Consider the following 19,702-nt stretch of genomic DNA (forward strand, 5'->3'; position numbering starts at 1 on the left):
TTTCAAGTTGAACTTTCAATCAAAGTTTCAAATGAAGATCAAATTTGAATAAAATACAAAAAAGAAAAAAAACATTTAAATATTCCTTTAAAAAATTATATAGCTTGGTTTGGTTATACCTAATAAACGAGCATTGATCACAGGAGAAGGAGATCTGAATTGTTTCGTGTGTTGAGAACACACAAAGGGGGAGGGCATATAAAAATAATAGTTTACATGAATGAGTGAAAAAAGAAGCACATCGCTCTCAACCACAGAGCATAACAAAAAACCTAACCTAAAAGTGTACATAAAACGCTTAATAAAACAAAAAATAATTTTCTCTGTATTAAATTGATTTTTTAAATTGTTATTTACAAAAAAAGAACTCGTTCTGTTTTTTCTTAACATAAAAAAGTAGAAATTTGGAAGAAAAATAATCCCACTATGAACGAACACCGAGGTTTTGTTTTTCGAACATTCAGAAAAAATGAAAAACGTTCGAAGAAAGAGAAAAGGAAAAAGGTTTTTTTAATTGAAAAATGAACCATGAGAACTAAAATAAAGCCTTTTATCTGAAAATGTGTGAAAATTTTATTGCCCAAAACATCGCAGAGTTTACTCATTCCGCCAACTTTCAATCGCATTTTGTTGGAAATGTTCCCAACATAATTCTTATCTCTCATTTAACGGTTCCATCCCTCGACAAAAGAGGAAAATCTTATCTCTCCAGGATCTTTTTTCAACATGTTACAATAAGTTGAATATAGTTCGCCGGAAACATGCCCGATCTATCGTTAAAAATGCCGCTCCACCAATGTTGGTCACTTGTGTCCGTTACTTTGATTAAATCACCGCGATTGAATCCGAGTTCTCCGTCTTCTTGTGCGATAAAATCGAACAACGCTCTGCCAACCTGAAAAATTAGGAAATGCACTTCTAAGAGAATGCTCACTGTTACATATGCACGTATTTTTCATATGAACATCAGAAAAAGATTTTGAAGCTTTTAGACGTTTTCAATTTTTTGAGTTTTTTTAAGCCTTCCCCAAATAGTCTTAGTTTCGCCATTTTGTGAGTATTTTGCTCAATTTCCTAAGAAAATGAGTCTAGTATATGTCCATATCGACTTAAAATGCTCTCAACTTGTTCTTGATATTTTGGCTATCGAAGCCATTTTATGTTCTTATTTAGTTTGTTCTTATAAAGAAACGTGACTGTGCACTTATCACCTGAAAAGGGATGAGAAGGGCTCTAAAATAGCAAGAAATATCAAAATAAAAATCTGACTTATCCAAAACCAAGTAGTTATTTTATGAGGAAATAAAACGAGCAGGCCTTCAAACAAACCTCGTGGGCATTGACCATGTCTTTGAGGTAAATAGTTTGCGATCGACTGACTGACGCTGCTCTGTGATATTCCACCAGTTGGTTTAGCGAATTGAACTTGACCACCCATAGGAAATATTTTCCTGCACCGTCTCGCAACACTTTGAAATGTTGACATTGGTCGTTGAATCTGAAAATACCGAAAACGAAATGAATCTCAAATCTCCTTTATCACATTATCTCTTACACAAAAGGAAGGTTTGAGAAATTGCTGTTTCTGAAATAATTTTAAAAATCCAAAAATGAGTTTTAATTTAAAAATATATATAAAGAGGACTTACTTTACTGATAATGAGAAATCACCTAAAACGATAAAGAGAGAAAAATGATACACAAAACTCATTCAAAACTCTTCTAAAATATCATCAATATCGTCCGTCAACTTCATGAGCTGCAAAAGCAGGTTAGGGCTATGGATAAAAATTTTTAAAGAGCGAAAAATCTTTCCTGAAAGTAGATCACAATTCGATACCGGCAATTTGTTCAACCAAACAAAAAACCCTGAGTGGCGTGAAGTGAGGAGGCGAGAAAATGAACCTGGTCAATCAAATTGCCGGCACCGAAATATGGTCTACTCATCAAAGATGGTGGATTATTTTGCTTCAGCTAGGGACTAGCTCTATCTAGTGTTTTATAAGATATCTGTGGGTTGTTACCTGCAGTACTTTCACTGTCTCGAAGAAGGAAAGCACCATCATGAGGCTCCTGAAGTAAGAGTTGTTCAGCCTCCGCTCTTTTGATCTTCCCATAATACCACCTAAAGATTATAATTCAAACATTATTATTACTACATATTTGTCGATATCTTTGAAGGAACTGAATAGCTTGGATAGTGTAAGAACAACACATTGGGTGTTTCTAAAAGAGTTCAATAATATTGGCTTCTTACACATGGGGCTTCATTTGTATATAATTCTTTGGTACAAATCCCTCTTTGCCATTTTGTTCTGCTTTATACCAATTGCGATCATCGGTCATATTTAGGACCTGCGTTAGAATACAAAGGAGACATTTTATAGAGCATTATTATTTATAGAAGCAATTCATACTTATTACTTTCATGTGCAGTGAGCATAATGTGGATGGAGGTTCCGCGTCCCACCAAAAAATGAGGTCCCACCACTACTTATAACTCCCACCTAAAATCAATGATCCTAAGTCCCAGCACTTCAGGTAGAAAAATTGAAAAATAATTAAGGTAACATTAAATAGCTTGTTTTTTCAAAGAAGTATGATAGCAAAGTATACTGTACTAGATAATATGTTATATCTTTGAAATAGTTAACAAAAGGTTAGTGCGGCACCTGACCCACTTTTTAGAAACAGAGCTTTTTTTTGAAATGATGCATAGAGTGCCACGAAATCCAGAAGTAAAGAAACCTCAGGCTATGCAGGGCAAGGACGCCAGACCTTGAGATTGAGAATAGTTATAATAGGGGGGATAAACACTATGGTGATTGCCTGTTGTGAAGCTCAAACACGAGTGTACATTTACTTTAAAGTCTTCTTAACGCTTCATTTCACTTGAAAAAGATATGATAAGCTAGGGAAATTCCTAGCTTAGTTGCGTTTGTTTTGTTTTTTTGCATATGTTTTGTGAGGAAGCCTATTTGTTGAACAACAGGTTATCTGGTTTATCAGCTTTGGTGCTGTTGTAAGTGAAGATTCTAGCCTGAGTCAACCCATGCCACGTGAGGGGAATAAGATAACATGATACACGAATGTAAGGAGGGAAATTTTTGATTGTATGTATAGAATGAATCTGGATTAAAATTCAAAATCAGTATGTAGTGTCATGCATATTAAATGAGACAAGATTTTTTTGTTTTGGTTTCTGGATATCTTTAAAAGATCAAATGAATAGTATCAACCTTTTTTCAATCAGGACACCGTTTTGACTCCAAGAAGTTGTGGTGAAAACAGTTTGTGAATTTTGATCAGCTTGAATTTGTTTAAAGGCACCAAAAGAAATTCCATAAGACATAATGTCCAACTATAACCTATTTACATTTGGGTCAGACATTCCAGTAATTGGGTTAGCCAATATCTGATGTCCCTTCATTATTTCAGGCCATGTTACCCTTTCTTTATGAAGGCAACTCACTCCATTGAATAAATAATAGACCTGTTGGATGTACCTTAAGAGAAGAAATTTTGGTGAATAAGCCCATTCACCATTGACCACCACTGACAAAATTAAATTTGGCGGAAAGAAATTTCTTCCTTTAAGGTAATTAAAAACTCCATAACTCCAGCATCAAAACAATGATTAGAAAATATTTAGTACATGCTCGTAAGTTGGTCTAATTTCAACATCCTTCTTTAGGGAGTCTATTGGATAAATAAACAGGTAAAGAGGCCCATACTTTGATTATTGATACCCTATTCAGATCTATTCAGGCAAAACAAAAGAGCTTCATTCAATAAACTATTGAAAATATATAAGACGCCAGCCTGCTCATACACAAGACCTAAAACTTAAGTTATCGTATTGCAAGGACTGCGGGGAGACTGACCATCTGGACACTATCAAATCAATGCTGACCGACTGACCGACTTGATGTGACCTACAAACAACGCGAACACAAGTTATTTGTGATCGCAGCCTTACCCAGATGGTACTAATCTGTACTAATTGGTCAGCCTAAGCTGAGCATTCAAATAGGTAAAATTTTCCATAAGACGATTTCTAAACTTTCTTCCGATCGGGTTAACTTTTTGGGTACTTTTAGCGTGCGTTGTTTTTACAGATCATAATGTACAGGGGTCACACTCTAAAAATCCCTATTATAGTATGATTTTATGCCAAAAAACGACCAAATTGTATGATTTTTTATGCCAAAATTAGTCAGGTTTTATGCCAAATTGTATGCTCTTTCTTCAAATTTTATGATTATTTTATGCTAAAAATTTTTCCTCAAAAACTTCAACAATCCTAATATCATGGATTAGTCAACCCATAAAACGAAAGAATATATAAAAATAATACAAAAATAATAAAGATAATAACAAAAAGAAAAAGGTTTTTTCAAAAGGTCTAGGTACAGCTAGATAAGACTGTTAAAACTGAAACATAAATCTTGTTGTAGCAGACTAAAATGATGATTGACTTGAGCTTTCGTCATAAAGTTTTGACATTATACTCCATAGCTGAATTTCATATTTTATTTGGAAAAAAATTCTTTAAATATAGATAATGACGTCATTATGTAAGGAATTAGTTTTATTAAATTTTGGAATTTCCAATTTTAAATTTGTATCATACAAAATCATAAATCTTTCAGAAAAATTGACAACTTTCATTACAATCAGCTATTACATTTTATCAACCAATGAGAAAAATGTCAATAGTTTCTGTTTTTTACTTCTCTTTAGTTCCTTCAGGGTTTGGTTCCTTTCAACAAAACCTCCATTCTATTCTAGGGGCCACAAACCTCCATCTCCATTCTAACGACCATTAGTATGTTAGTAAAAATTTTACCGAATTAACTTACCCTCACCATATTCGAAATCACAATTCAAAACTACTGTAAAAATATCATTTTGATATCTACCGTAGATCATGAGAAATTGCTAAAATTCTAAACTTCCGTTCTAGGGGCCATTGAGAAAAAGTGACTAAACTTTGAGTCTATTTGAGTCAACAAAAAATGTGTCTGACTTAAAAATGTTTGAAAAAACTCTCTTGGGAAGGAAAATAGAGAGGCTGAAGTTTGTTTTGGAGGAAAACCATTTTAGATTCATCTATTTTTGAAGTTACCAGAGCGATTTCATTTTTGACCTCCGTTCTAGGGGACATCCACTGTAAGGTTTTATCTTCAAATTCTGTAATTGATTTTTCACTATGGTCAGAGCCCTTAAAAAGGATTGCCTCGCTGGCTACTTTCAATTATTGATAATAAATGCACAAATTCTCATTACACTTTATGCTGGGCGTTCAAGCCTCTAGGCTACTTGTTAGTCTAAATTAACCTTAAAAATCTTCCTTTTGCGACACAGAAACGAAATGTACTTTGCAGGAAGAAACCTTTCTGAAATTCTATGACTATGAAATAATCAGTCTGGAACCTTTTTGCTGCCAAAATTCTTAAAACCTGTTGCAAAAACCCATTTAGAAAAACTAATAAATATTTTGAGCAAAAATAAAGCTCATCACCAAATGAATTTTACAATAAAAATATATTCCTAGATAAAAGATTGGACCTAGAACTAAGTTCAGTGAATTGGTTTTATGTCGATCTACAAAGTTTCTTGCCTTAGGAAAAATTCCTGGCTTTTTGGTCAAATTTTATGCTCAGTATGCCAAGACCTTATATTTTATGCTATTTTATGCCAATTTTGATAAAAAGATTAAATTGTATGATATTGTATGATTGTATGCCGAGTGTGACCCCTGAATGTAGTTTCAAGATGGCGGCTCAAGCGATAGTCAGATGTGATAAGTCAGTGTTGTACCAAAGTATTTCCAGTGTAAATCTGTTGCAAGCTTCAATTTCTGTCATTTATTTTTTTAACTCGGCAAATCAAACACATGATTTTCATCAAGGGGATTCTTTTTCTACATCCTTTGAAGGTTTAAAGCCGTTTGCTCAAGTTTTTGTTTATGTTGAATTTTCTGATATATACTTTTTATTGCTGCTTTTTAATAGTTTTTGCAATAAAAACATATTTTTCTTGTTTGCCTCTAGGGGAATTGATGGTGTTATAATGTTATTGGGATTTGATAAAGTTTACAAAAGTACAGCTACTGTATAAATTTGATATAAAGACTGGATGCAATCGTGCTTTTTTGGACTTGGACATGTTTGTGATAAAGGCGAATTGCAAAAAACTGTTTGGTTCCCGTCATTTCTACTTTAAAAAGTGGGAGTCGTTCGAAAATATTTTTCTGTTAAGAAGCAGCTATACATCTTGTTGAAAGTGAATTCGTGTGGACTGATCCGAATTTTAAAATTGAGAAACCGTGGATAAACTGGTGTTTTCAGTTTACTCTCCATTAGCATGCGGCTCTCTACTTCGATTTTGAAAACTTTTAAACACAGAGCGTGCAGAGGTCGACAGTGGAAATCCAGCAAAGCAGCGGAAAAGCTTTCTGACTCTCCAGCTCTACCTGCTGACCGTAAATCAGATGACGGGAAACAAATGATGGCATCACATCTCCTATTATTGGACTTGCAAAATTATGACAAATGGTCTTTGGAATTTGATCATTTATATTAATATTAATATATACAGTTCTTGTTGAAATTGATCAAACTATTTTTCACGCAGTTCCGGACGCAGATTGTGTTTTTCTAACCTTTTCTAACCTTGGCGCACATTTTTACTGAATGATGGAATGGAATGAATGGCGATAACAGTTTATAGATATCTCTTATCAGACTTGCCGAAAGCGGGCTGCCATCAAGTTACACAACATGCACACTCTCGTCACAACTTGTACAGCCATAACAAACAGATCAATCTGGTCTTCATTTAACATTGTTTTAAAGTTTAAAAAACACTGCCAGTGCTTGGCACAGAAGAGAGGACTCCCAGTTGAACTTAATTGCTACACCGCTGCCCTGTTGAATTTATTTATTATGGTTGTGTGTTTATTCCGCCAAGGCGGTAAATCAATCGCTCAAATTCATAGACCAATCAAAAGCGAGTTTAAAGCAAAACGGGGGGAAAATGAGCTTCCCCGCATAGTTATGAATTTTAAGTTTTGCTTTCGATTATCATTTGCGACCAGCAAAGTCTTCAAGATGGTTGTGTGCATGTTGCGTAACTTGACGGTTACTAAACTACAAAATTTTTTTACCCAGACTGGAGGGGCCATCCATATATGTACGTACACAGTGAAGGGGGGAGAGGGGGTTCAGCAAAAGCGTACATCTATTGTTTAAACAAAGTCATTTCTATTGTTCTCTGCGTACAAGGGGGGAGGGGGTGTCAAACATTTGTAAAATCTTTGCATACGTACTATATGGACAATGCTAAAGAGAAGTATACTTTGAGCAAGCTAAAGCAACCCTGATCGGACATTACAGTAAATAAGTGCAGCTATATGCAAAATAAACCACAACATAAAAACAATGTGCTTTTTTTTTTTTCAAAGATACACAATACATTTTTGTATAAGATAGCTAACTCGAAAATTTTAATTTGACAAAAAAACCTAAAGTCTGTCCAAATATAATTGGCAGTGGAAACAAGAATGCCTGTAACTTTTGATAGTCAAATATAATTATGGAAATTGTTTTTGCTTGTTTTAGAGAATCAAAAGCGCTATATTTGAATGTATTTTTGGTTGAAAAATTCGCGATTTTTAGCGGTTAAATTTGCGATTGCAAAAATTGAGCTTTCTTTCTACTTATGCTATAACTTTCATTTTTACACCAGTGGTAGTTCAACCTTAGGTTAAGAAGTTAGTTAAATTTCAAAGCAAACAGAAAAGTCTTTCGGAAGATATGGGACCCGAAATACCCCTTGGTAGCACTTTTCTGTGAAATATTAAATCTCCAACTTATTACTAAAAACGGGGGTAGTGATATGATTGATAAAACAGTTTTTCGATCATAACACATTTTACGATCTCTTTAATGACCTCATAGCCAAACTGTGTTTAGTGTTTTGGGAATTAGCAAAGTTCTTTAATGACTTAAAAATAACAAAGGCAATATAAGTTCATGCTTATCTTTTCAATAAAAACAATTATACTGTGATTTCACTTCGTTTTGAAATAATCAATGATACCAATAATACCAATGCACCAACACTTAACAGTTTCCAACTTTTAATTGCACTGTTCAAAAAAGATAACAGAACCCCCGTTTTTAGTAATAATTTGGAGATTTGATATTTCACAGAAAAGTGCTACCAAGGGGTATTTCGGGTCCCATATCTTCCGAAGGACTTTTCTGTTTGCTTTGAAATTTAACAAACTTCTTAACCTAAGGTTGAACTACCACTGGTGTAAAAATGAAAGTTATAGCATAAGTAGAAAGAAAGCTCAATTTTTGCAATCGCAAATTCAACCGCTAAAAATCGCGAATTTTTCAACCAAAATTACATTCAAATATAGCGCTTTTGATTCTCTAAAACAAGCAAAAAAAATTTCCATAATTATATTTGACTATCAAAAGTTACAGGCATTCTTGTTTCCACTGCCAATTATATTTGGACAGACTTTAGTTAGCTAACTAACTTGAAAATTTTAATTTGACAAAAAAAATTGAGTTAGAAAATCAGAAATCGAGTTAGATATTTCATTGTGATGTAAAAATTTTCGTTTGATGACGCCATAACTCGGTTTTTTGCTAACTCGGCTTTCTAACTCGGTTTTTCTAATATGGGAATTCCAAGCCTCCTTTAAGAAAAACCAAAAAAACTGACCTAAAACCGAAGCACAAAAAGAAGCCCTGCCATAAAGATTGCCCCCTTACTTCCCAGCCATTTTCCCTGCCATTTTGTGTGCCTGCCTTCTCCCTGGGTTTCCTCAAGTAACTCGTATCGGGCATTCAGATTGGTCGAAGAAAACGAAAATGGTTTTCTTAATTGGCCAACGCAATTGGACATCAATCGAACGCAATCGAATATCAATCGAATCTGAAAATTGCAGTAATATTCGATTGAGATTCGATTGCGTTCGACAATCGAATTTCAATCGGTCAATTGCGTTCGATTTGGTTCGACAGGTACAATCGTTGATTCCGTTCGATTGAGAGCTTTAGAGCTACTGTAGCCTGTTTATTATGAACCCCTAAAAATCCTGAGATTAAACCTTTCCTGGTTCATTACACTGGAAACTGATATGGATTTTCTTTGAGCACCTAGTGAAATTAGTGAAACCATGAGTCAGGGATGACCAAAATGAAAAACTAAGAAATAAAATATACCTTCAATATTGATCCCTTTAAAAATGGTAATTCATCTTCGTTTGACGTGACATTGAAGTCGTGCAATGCTACAGCTTCCATCTATATTGTATTACTAGTTTTGTTATCAAGTTAAATGGTTATATTTTTTGTTGGATTTGGATTTTTTCTCTATACACTTTCTTCTTGTTCGTTCGCCTTTCCCACCTTTCAACTTTCGCCTGGCGGCCGAGCCGAGAAAAAAAAAGAGAAAATGGCTAACTTTCATGGAGCGCCGTTCCTTCACATTTTATTACAGGAATTTTCCTCAAGAAAATTTGTTCATTCCAAAAGTTTTTTAACTTTTTTAAGTGAATTAGTCTCATTTTCTGAAGAAACAGGGTTGAATTTTTCAGAAAACCTAAGTTCCTTCCCATGAATAACCTTTTCAAAATGATAATTTTCCCAAAATGGGTCAAAAATTATGAGTTCCATGGGCGGCCATCAATCTCAAAATATTTTCTTAGTCTTGGCGCTTCATAATTAATTCCTGACCTTTTGAGATCCTCACGAACTGCACAATGTCCTTAAATAGTTGTGAGCTAAAACGTAAACAAATCTTCCTGGTTCCTGCCTTCATCAGTCGCAGTCCCACGCTCGAGTCGGTGTTGAAGTGGAGCTGACTCTGGAATTTATACTTGCTTATACAATAGCCAACTTTCTTTGAGATGTTTTGATTATGAAGTACTCATTTCTATAATTTAACCTCTTTTAAGCTCTGCTTTTATCAGCAAGGAAATATGCAAGAAGAAGAAGGGGATGCAATCAACTGCAAACAGAAAAAGAAACGGGCAGCGACACATCGCTTACCGATTTTTCCACAAAGCAAGAAGATCCAAGAAATCATTGAGAAATGGAACCAAACAAATTTCGAACCTTATACAACTCCAATATTGAATATGATTGAGAAATATCCGGTGGGGTCATTATTTTTGTTGATATTTGGTGTCATAATTTCTATTCCCCTGATTCTTTGTCTTGTTTTCATTATTTCGACCTTGGTAATGACAATATGTGGCAGCTTTATTGTTTTTGGAACTTTTACTTCGATCGCGCTTGTATCAGTGGGAGCAATTGCGTTTTTTGCTGCTCTCGTTTCAATTGCACTAACAGCTGCTTGTCTTGTGGGTTATAATATTTCTACTGGAGTCCAAGAGTTTTTAACTCCATAAAAAGTTTTGAAGAACAGGAAATATAAATATATAACCATTATCTTGTTACTAACTTTAACTGAAGTGTTATTTAACCTATTTATCTGTTATTTAAAATTTTGGTGACTATTCTAAATTTAGATTATCGTCGTTTTTATCTATTATTTTATTTATTTACTTTATTTTGCTATTATTGTTAGAGAATTCAATTTTATGCATAGTAAAAAAAATGTTTCAAAGATCTGTTTGGTTTTCTTATGGATGATTCTATAAAAAGGTAAGTTATATTCAACCAAAACACTTTTTGCACGTATTCATTTCTCAACGATAAATAGAATAAAACAAATAACGAAAAATCTTTTATTTTGTTTACATTTCACGAACGAGTGTCTGTTTTGAGTCGAAGTTATAAATGATTTGCCCGCTTAATTCTCCAGCAAACAATCGGAGGGCATCAGTGAAGTGAATTCATTCACAGGGCTAAAAACATGACGGGAAAAAATAAAACATTAACAAACCATTTTTCGAGATGTTGGACCAATTTGTGCCAACTCTTAACATCGCATTGGGCTCTTCCAGAAAATGTCCGTACCTGGGCAGGGGGGGGAGGGGTGGCAGTCTGAATCGCAGACTGTAGAAAGGTGATTAAAGGAAACGAATTAGTTTCAAATGATGGCTAAGGCATTTACCCGACATTTTATACCGCAACCAAAATTTAAATCTAATTTTATTTACCGAAATATTTCCCCGACGAAAAAAAAAACCGACTAAATGAAACTCCGACATTTTTTCCCCGATATAAGGTATATCAATTAATTAAAACATCATTCAATGTTGCTCATTATAGCTTTACATTATAGCTTAACTTTTATTGAAAATTGATTGTTAGTGTATTACTATTTGATTAAAACTGAATCCCTTAAAAAAACGTTGACTGGACAATTTCATTTTTGTTAGAATTTAGAAATTCATACCCATACAGTGCAGGCGGCAAAAAACCCACCCTTACAGTTACAGTGCATTTCGGATACCTTGAAAAACATACCCTTAGTGCCCGCACATATACCCGTCAGTCATTTTGCTTGGATGCCACCCCCCTCCCCGGGAATATGAGGGTTCCAGCGGAAAGAACATGAAATGCTGATGAAAATCAAGGTATGATAAACATTGCCTTGAAAATCTTCCTATCAAAAGTTATGAAGGTTGAAAGTTTTGTGATGTAATAAAGTTTTCCCGTAATAACGGAACTAGTTGACCAAATTTGGCGTTTTATACATGAATCCATGAAGCTTTCAGATTCTATAATTGGTTTTGGCCTAAAATGAGTTTGAAATTTCAATAAAAAATGAGATTTTTCTGGGCAGCACTTCTAATATCAATCCATATATTATTAGGTATGTCTGGTCCAAATTTGGTGCTTTGTTCCAAATTTGCACGATAATTACACCAAATAGGCCTACTATTCGGGCTTTATAAATCTATGCCTAAGCATGAACATGGCAACTGTACCAAATTTCATGCTTTATAATAACCAAATATGCACACTTTCCCTGGACTATACACTATACGTCGTTTGAAAGATTATCCGAGAAGAACAAGTAGAGCAAGACGGTCACAAAAAAAGCGAAATTGGGCTCTTCCAGAAAAAATCCGTTAATGGGGGGGGGGGGTGGAGGATGAATTGTCCAGGGGTATTGAAAAAATACCAAAAAATTGCAATGTCCAGGGGTAATTCTTTTTGTCCACGCGGTTGATTTGATGTTTGTCCAGGGGGTTAAAAATCAAAATGTCCAGGGGTAATTCATGAAAAAAAATAATATATCCTCCACCCCCCATTAACGGATTTTTTCTGGAAGAGCCCATTGGACCTTTCCGAAGAACACTTAGATTTCACGTTTTAAATCAGATTTCAAATACCTCTGCTTTGAAGTTCCTTTAAGAAAGGCAGGGACATGATACCCGGGGGGGGGGGGTACTTAAGCAAATGGAGGGTACGTTATGTGCCGCCCTTAAGTGTACCTTTTTTGGACTTCCAAAGTCCCACTAAGGGTCGGAAAAATAGGAAAATTTCAACTTTTTACCCCCTGAAAGATCGAAATTTGGTCAAATCCCGCTAAGGGTCGCAAAATGTCCATAATTGGTCAGTCCCGGTGACCCTTCAAATCGGTTCCGCGATTTTTTTTCCAGCATCCGCAGCGCATTTAGACTTGTTTTTTAAATCCGATTTCGGATTATTTTCGGAAAACAAGTTATCAGTAAAAATTTGGCGCTAAAAATATTTTCTATTGGAAGAGAAAAGAAACACGTCACTTCATCTATTCAGATTTGCGCATAATATAAGAATAAAAGTATAAATAGAAAAAACAGTACGGGTAACCACCCAGGAAAATTTAATTGTATATATCTTCTTTTGTGATTAGTTAAAATAATTATCATAATAATAAATTTTATCTAATTAATATAAGAATAATAAAAGAACGCTATATAAAATAAAAGAAGAAAGTAGTAAAAATAAAATTTTTTTTTTGTTTATTCAATAAATTGAAAGAAGCTAATGCATTGTAAATAATTAGAGAGTATAAAAGAAAGTTTTTTATGATTGGTTTTGAGGCTTTCATGTCTGGAGAGTTTTTGTGTGTAAGAAAGCAGAGAAATGAACGTCAAAGTGTGGCGTAACATTAACAGAAACTTGGAATCATCATAACTTTTGATTGAGTTATCGAAACTGGACGGAATTTTCGACGCAGCTTCCTCAATATAAAATGCCCTAGACGATGCTATCGTCCATTTAAAAGTCAGTAAACGCGGGAAAGAGTTAGGGCGTCAGGGCGGTTTACGGGAAAAAAGTGGCGGTAGAGTTTTGAAACAAAACGTAATCATCTCCACCACTGCTTACTCCACCCGAATTTATCACGCCTCTCCTAAACTATTCCCTTTTTTAGTGATCTTGTGTAGACGATAGATCGTCTAAAAATGCTCCTACTCATTCACATTATACTAGGGGCCTACTTGGTTCAACACGTCATTTTAGATCAATCTGACAAACTAGCCGTCCCGGCGTCGTCCGAGACGACTTCTTACTCCTTTTAATACGCTCGCTTCGCTCGCTTTTCTATTTTTCAGAAACTTGTAGGGATTTGTATACAAATGTACTTATTTTGCGAGAAGAAATGTTCTTAAATTTAGGCCTTTTTCGTAAAAATTGATGTTTAAAATTTTTAAGGGGACACTAAAATTAATGCACATTAAAAAATATGGTGAAAGTATTTTTAGTTGAATTTTGATTTTTCTTCTCCTTATTAAATTGTATAAATTTGTCATAATTTCTTTTGTTGAAAACCTTCAAACAATAATGTTCTTGACTCGCTAAAAATAATGCTCATGCAAATATTGGTGAAAATTGAGTTAAAAATTTCTCGCGAGAAATCGGTCATACTTTAAACGTGCTTTTTTTTGGGTTTTTGGGATAGGAAAGACTATTATTTTCCTCACGCAAGGATGAAGATAAAAAACAAATATAAATTCAAATTCAGTATTAGAGGTACTTGGCAACACCGATCACTCCAAAGACCACAGTGCTTTACGGTGGAATATAAAGAGTGCCTTTTTTCAATACCTCTTAACAGAGTCAACAATTATTTAACAATTAAACTCAATGCGTAAGTAAAAGCGTTTTCATTTTGCTATCTCAATAGAACAAAAAATAGCAAACATTGATTAAAAAATTTCATAATTGAATTGGGAATAAGTCATCAACTTTTTCTCATATTGTCAAGTCCATTAAATTGAAATGTTTTTTATCAGAGTATCAAATAGAAGGGAAATGTCATCGGAGCTTTATTAATCTCAAGGGTAATCATAAATATGATGTCTTTTTGAAAACACAAATTTATCTTCGACGTATTCCCATGTGAATCAAAATTATTTCATAACCGACATAAACTTTTTTTTAAAAAACTATAAATTATGCTGATAGTGCTATTGCACAGTCAGTTGTGTTTCTCCATCAAGGAGAAATGTGCTCTCTTGAATGGAAGTGCACTTGGCGAATAGAATTGAATATACAATCAAAAAGGCGCGAAAAAAATTGCCGTGTATTTAAAAATCGCTAGCGAAAAAGCCTCATGCGAGAATGGGAGAGTTCCGATTTAAGCGTATTATAATATAGATGTGACGAAAGCTGCAGTGAACAGTGAACATCTACACGTTTTTTTTTTATAAGAACGTCGAAAGATTCTCGAAGCCTTCGGATGTTCTTAGTTTTTTGGATTTGATGCCTAAAAATGTTCTTATTTTCAGCATTTTGATGTAATTTCTTAAGAAATTGCATGTTTTAAGTCTCCAAAGCCTTAGTATGTTCTTAGATTTTTGGGCCTCGAAGCCTTATGTTCTTATAAAAAAAAAACGTGCGCCTCGGATATACTTTCTCAGAGAATAACGAACAGGTTTAAGACATTCTAACGAACAGATTTAGGTGAAATTTCCCGGGGGGTTTACTTAGGCAAAATGAATGCAAACCATAAAGGTACCTTTTTTCAGGCCTGGCAAGTCTCTCAGAGGGGTACAAATTCATGAGGTAGTCTCTAAAAGAGTCCCAAAATCACGAAAATCGAAAAATTTTCTCTTAAAAGGACACGATTTCCAGAAATTTTGACAAAGTCATCAAAATTTTGTCTCTCAAAGGGTCGATTTTCGGCTCGGACACCCGTCACCTCGTAACCTCGTAAACCTAGTACCCCCCCCTGGTGAAATCCACTTTGTCCACTTTGGACAAATCCAACTTTGTGTTAAACATTTTTTCGTCTGAAGTTTCAGCCAAAATGAGCTTTTCAAACTCTTTGACTTCAACAACTAATTAGGTTTCTTGATTGTACTTCCTTCTGATCGTTTTATTGGGCTGACCTTCCAGCGCAGCTGGTTTATTTTCCTTTGTTTTCGCCTTTTTAGTCCCGGTAAGGGTCCAAAGTTCGAAAGTCGGGCGGCACCCACCCCCAACCCCCCCCCCCCCGTCAACTCGCAACCCTAGTACCCCCGCCCCCCGGGACATGATACCAGAAACAAAGCGAAATTAAATTGTTCAAATTTTCATTGATATTATAAAATGGTATTTACAATTTAATATGAAAATATTTTTGTCAAAATGCCAACAAGCAGCCGATTTTTTTGTGTCATAAAGTAATAACTTCGATGGAGTACAATTCAAGCCTTCGAGATGGGAGTTCGTAAGATTTTTGAAGTACATCCAAATAGGGAAATAGTTCGCCTATCGTCCGGTAATATCCAATCTGAAAAACAAACAAGGGAAAATTTAAAGCCTCGAGAAAAATGTCAATGCAATAGTGATAGATAGGACTGGCTATAACCCGATCCATCTCAACTCATCAAGAACAGTTAACGATGCGATGTTAACTTGTTTAGGTTTATGCAAATAAATGGATAGAAATTTCAAGCGATTAATGAATGCACTAATAATGTAATGTAATATATAATAATATAACAAATGAGCTTTGCTGTGAGACATCAGAAACGAGGAATTATCTATCAACATTCAAATTTTGACATGAAAATCATCACTTGTCTCATCACAAAGATACTGTCGACCTTCTAGTTTCACTGAGTGATCACGAGAAATAATCAGACATCTTCTTGATGAAGAGAAGGTAAAAGCTCAGAAATTGCAAAAGTTTTCATAAGGGGTTAAAGGGAAACTGCTAGACTTGAAAATTCGATTGTGTGAAGTGCTTTGTTGAGAGACATCAGAAACGAGGAATTATCTATCAACATACAAATTTTGATATAAAAATCATCACTTGTCTCATCACAAAGATACTATCGACCTTCTAGTTTCACTGAGTGATCACGAGAAATACCTTAAAGGAAGAAATTTTGGCGGAAAGAAAATTTGGCGGATTTGACTGAAATCCGCCAAATTAAGTTCCCGCCAAAATTTCTTTTTTCCGCCATCCGCCAAATTAAATTCCCGCCAAATTAAACATTTTGAAAATGTGATCTCTTTTAAGGTGTTTTTGCTATTTTTTCGCTGTTTTGACGCCATCTTAAGGTTAAATTTTTAAGCGACCGCCAAATTAAATTCCCGCCAAATTTAGTTTTTTCGTGCATCCGCCAAATTAAATTCCCTCTGAAAAAACTTTTTTGACCATCCGCCAAATTAAATTCCCGCCAAAATTTCTTCCTTTAAGGTAATCAGACATCTTCTTAACGAAGAGAAGGCAAAAGCTCAGAAATTGCAAAAGTTTTCATAAGGGGTTAAAGGGAAACTGCCAGACTTGAAAATTCGATTGTGTGACGTGCTGTTGTGAGACATCAGAAACGAGGAATTATCTATCAACATTCAAATTTTGACATAAAAATCATCACTTGTCTCATCTCAAAGATACTATCGACCTTCTAGTTTCACTGAGTGGCCACAAGAAATAATCAGACATCTTCTTAACGAAGAGAAGGCAAAAGCTCAGAAATTGCAAAAGTTTTCATAAGGGGTTAAAGGGAAACTGCCAGACTTGAAAATTCGATTGTGTGACGTGCTTTGTTGTGAGACATCAGAAACGAGGAATTATCTATCAACATTCAAATTTTGACATAAAAATCATCACTTGTCTCATCACAAAGATACTATCGACCTTCTAGTTTCACTGAGTGGCCACGAGAAATAATCAGACATCTTCTTGACGAAGAGAAGGTAAAAGCTCAGAAATTGCAAAAGTTTTCATAAGGGGTTAAAGGGAAACTGCAAGACTTGAAAATTTGATTGTTTACCTGTTTTTTAGTGGAGGTATCGAGGTTTTGTATTGAAGACTTCATAAGAGGAGAGGTTGCAAATGTCATGGTGTGTGCACTGACCAGCGAATCAAGCCATCCGAGTACCTGGGGCAAAATAGAATCAATTCTTGGTTTATTCTGACGTTATATTCTGGGGATGAGTCACAGAAAAATATGTTCCAAATTCATCCCGAATCTCCTTATTTGAGTGCCTTAACCTTGCAGGGCGAGAAGAGCATCAGCAACGAGGAATTAACTGTCTTCATTTCGAAAGATAAGGATGTGTTTACATCACTTGCACTTCTTGGAGAAATATCAATACCCAAAGAAAAAGATTATTGCTTCAGTAACGAGGAATTATCTATCGTCATCGTTCATGACTAGGTCCTTTGTTATCATCACTTGCAATTACGTACATCTGGAAATATTTCAGAAACTTTGCAGAGCTTAATGTATTTTTGATAAACTGCCTACTCCTTTAGTATTCTTTGCATTAGAAACGAGGAATTATCTATCGTCATTGTTCATGACTAAGTCCTTTGTTATCATCACTTGCCAAATAGAAATTTAATAAAAATAATTTTACCTTCTTCTCAGTGATGTTTTGAACATTCAACGCAAAATCAGGATCTTTTTCCAGTGCATTTGAAACTTGGTTTAAAATGTATTGCAGTATTTTCAATAAGGTCATTGCTTCTTTTGCAACCACTAACTTAAATTGTTCTTTTAATATTGTAAAATCAATCTCCATTGAAATTATATACAACAATCTCTGTAGAATATCAGTAGAAACTAAACACATATTCAAGTCTTGGTTTAAAATTATTTGTTCACATGTACCGCTTTCCATTTTTCCCATAACATTTAACAGAACTTTAACAACAAGATATTCTTTTAACCGAATAGACGTTGAAATGATTTGTATTAGTCCAATATCATCATATTTCATAAAACATTCCACCAATAACCCGTGAAGTGCAGATGTGATCAGTTTCTTTTTTATCAAATATTTCAAACTTTGGATAGAATAGAACCCTTTCTCGTTAATACAACGTTCCAGACATTTGCAAAGACACGTTTCAGTAATATAAAAAGACCGTGATTTGACATTTGTTTTCTTTTCATCAAGTTTTCGCTTTTCTCCAACTTTTCTCTCTGTATTTATAAATTTTTCCAGTTCTTGACAAAGGTCATCCAAGGTCCTGAAGCTGTCAGGGTTTGTAAATTTCTTCAATTTCCTTTGTGGTAATACATTACATTCGTCAATACCATGTTGGGTCTGAAAATGAAAGAAAGTTATGTCTCTTTTAGTAAGTTCCCTTTTTGTTAGTAGTTTTGTGTTAGCAGACTTTACATTTGAAGGATCTTGTTTGAAAGGTTTCTGACAGAGTAGGTACAAATTAAACTATTCTGCAAACGAACCACAAATTTCTATTACACTGTAGAAACCACAATAGAAAATAATTTTTCATGTGGTGGTAAAAGTGTTTCTCAAATTGCAAAATTTGCTTTGATTTTCCATCTGTTTCCATTGCAAGTTAGGACACAAAAGCTTCAGCATACGGTATTATTTCAAATAACTCCTCCTTGGAGGAAATTTTTTTTAAAGGAAGGGCGTTTATTTGAAACAAGTACCTTCTTTTAGTTTATTCGGGGTAATACGGTATTTGAATACCTTAAGCTTCCAGGCTCAAGTTTAAAATTTTACGGTATTTACTTTCATAAATTTAAGTATATTTGGAGATCAAACTTTCATGAATCTATATTTTTGCAAGTACTTAATTCCAGCTAAGTGCAAATTCTAGAAAGTGGCATTTTAAAATCTTTGCAAGAACATAACAAGAAAAAGAAACAAACTTTGTTAAAATAGGTACTTCTTTGATTACCAAAGATTGATTTTCTTGTTTGAAAGGTTTCTGACAGAGTAGGTACAAATTAAACTATTCTGCAAACGAACCACAAATTTCTCTTACACTGTAGAGACCACAATAGAAAATAATTTTTCATGTGGTGGTAAAAGTGTTTCTCAAATTGCTAAATTTGCTTTGATTTTCCATTGCAAATTAGGACACAAAAGCTTCAGCATACGGTATTATTTCAAATAGCCCCTCCTTGGAGGGAATTTTTTTCAAGAACGCTGTATATTTGGAGATCTAACTTTCATGAATCCATATATTTTTGAAAGTACTTAATTCCAGCTAAGTGCAAATTCTAGAAAGTGGTATTTTAAAATCTTTGCAAGAACATAACAAGAAAAGGAACAAACTTTGTGAAAATCAACTCTTGAGGAACTTCTTTGATTACCAAAGATTTTCTTGTTTGAAAGGTTTCTGACAGAGTAGCTACAAGTTCAAACTATTCTGCAAACGAACCACAAATTTCTCTTACACTGTAGAGACCACAATAGAAAAATTATTTTTTCATGTGGTGGTAAAAGTGTTGACAAGTCATGATTAAACAAAAAATAAAAAAAATTACCTCTTTTTCAGGAAAATCTATAGTATA

The 19,702-nt window shown here is 34.4% G+C and overlaps 1 protein-coding gene across 1 annotated transcript; it reads right to left on the reverse strand.

Annotated features, from left to right (window-relative positions):
- Positions 1 to 9,446, reverse strand: LOC136801901 (growth factor receptor-bound protein 2-like). Its single transcript, XM_067058579.1, has 6 exons — positions 9,249 to 9,446; positions 2,258 to 2,355; positions 2,025 to 2,125; positions 1,650 to 1,671; positions 1,330 to 1,498; positions 1 to 895 (listed from the first exon to the last, which is right to left on the reverse strand). Exons 1-6 carry the CDS (start codon positions 9,327 to 9,329, stop codon positions 722 to 724), a joined length of 645 nt encoding a protein of 214 aa, XP_066914680.1. The 5' UTR covers positions 9,330 to 9,446; the 3' UTR covers positions 1 to 721.
- Between the last annotated feature and the right edge of the window lie 10,256 nt (positions 9,447 to 19,702).

The sequence above is a fragment of the Clytia hemisphaerica genome, unplaced genomic scaffold (assembly GCF_902728285.1).
Source record: "Clytia hemisphaerica strain Z4C2 unplaced genomic scaffold, Clytia hemisphaerica genome assembly, whole genome shotgun sequence".
Taxonomy (NCBI): Eukaryota; Metazoa; Cnidaria; class Hydrozoa; order Leptothecata; family Clytiidae; genus Clytia; species Clytia hemisphaerica.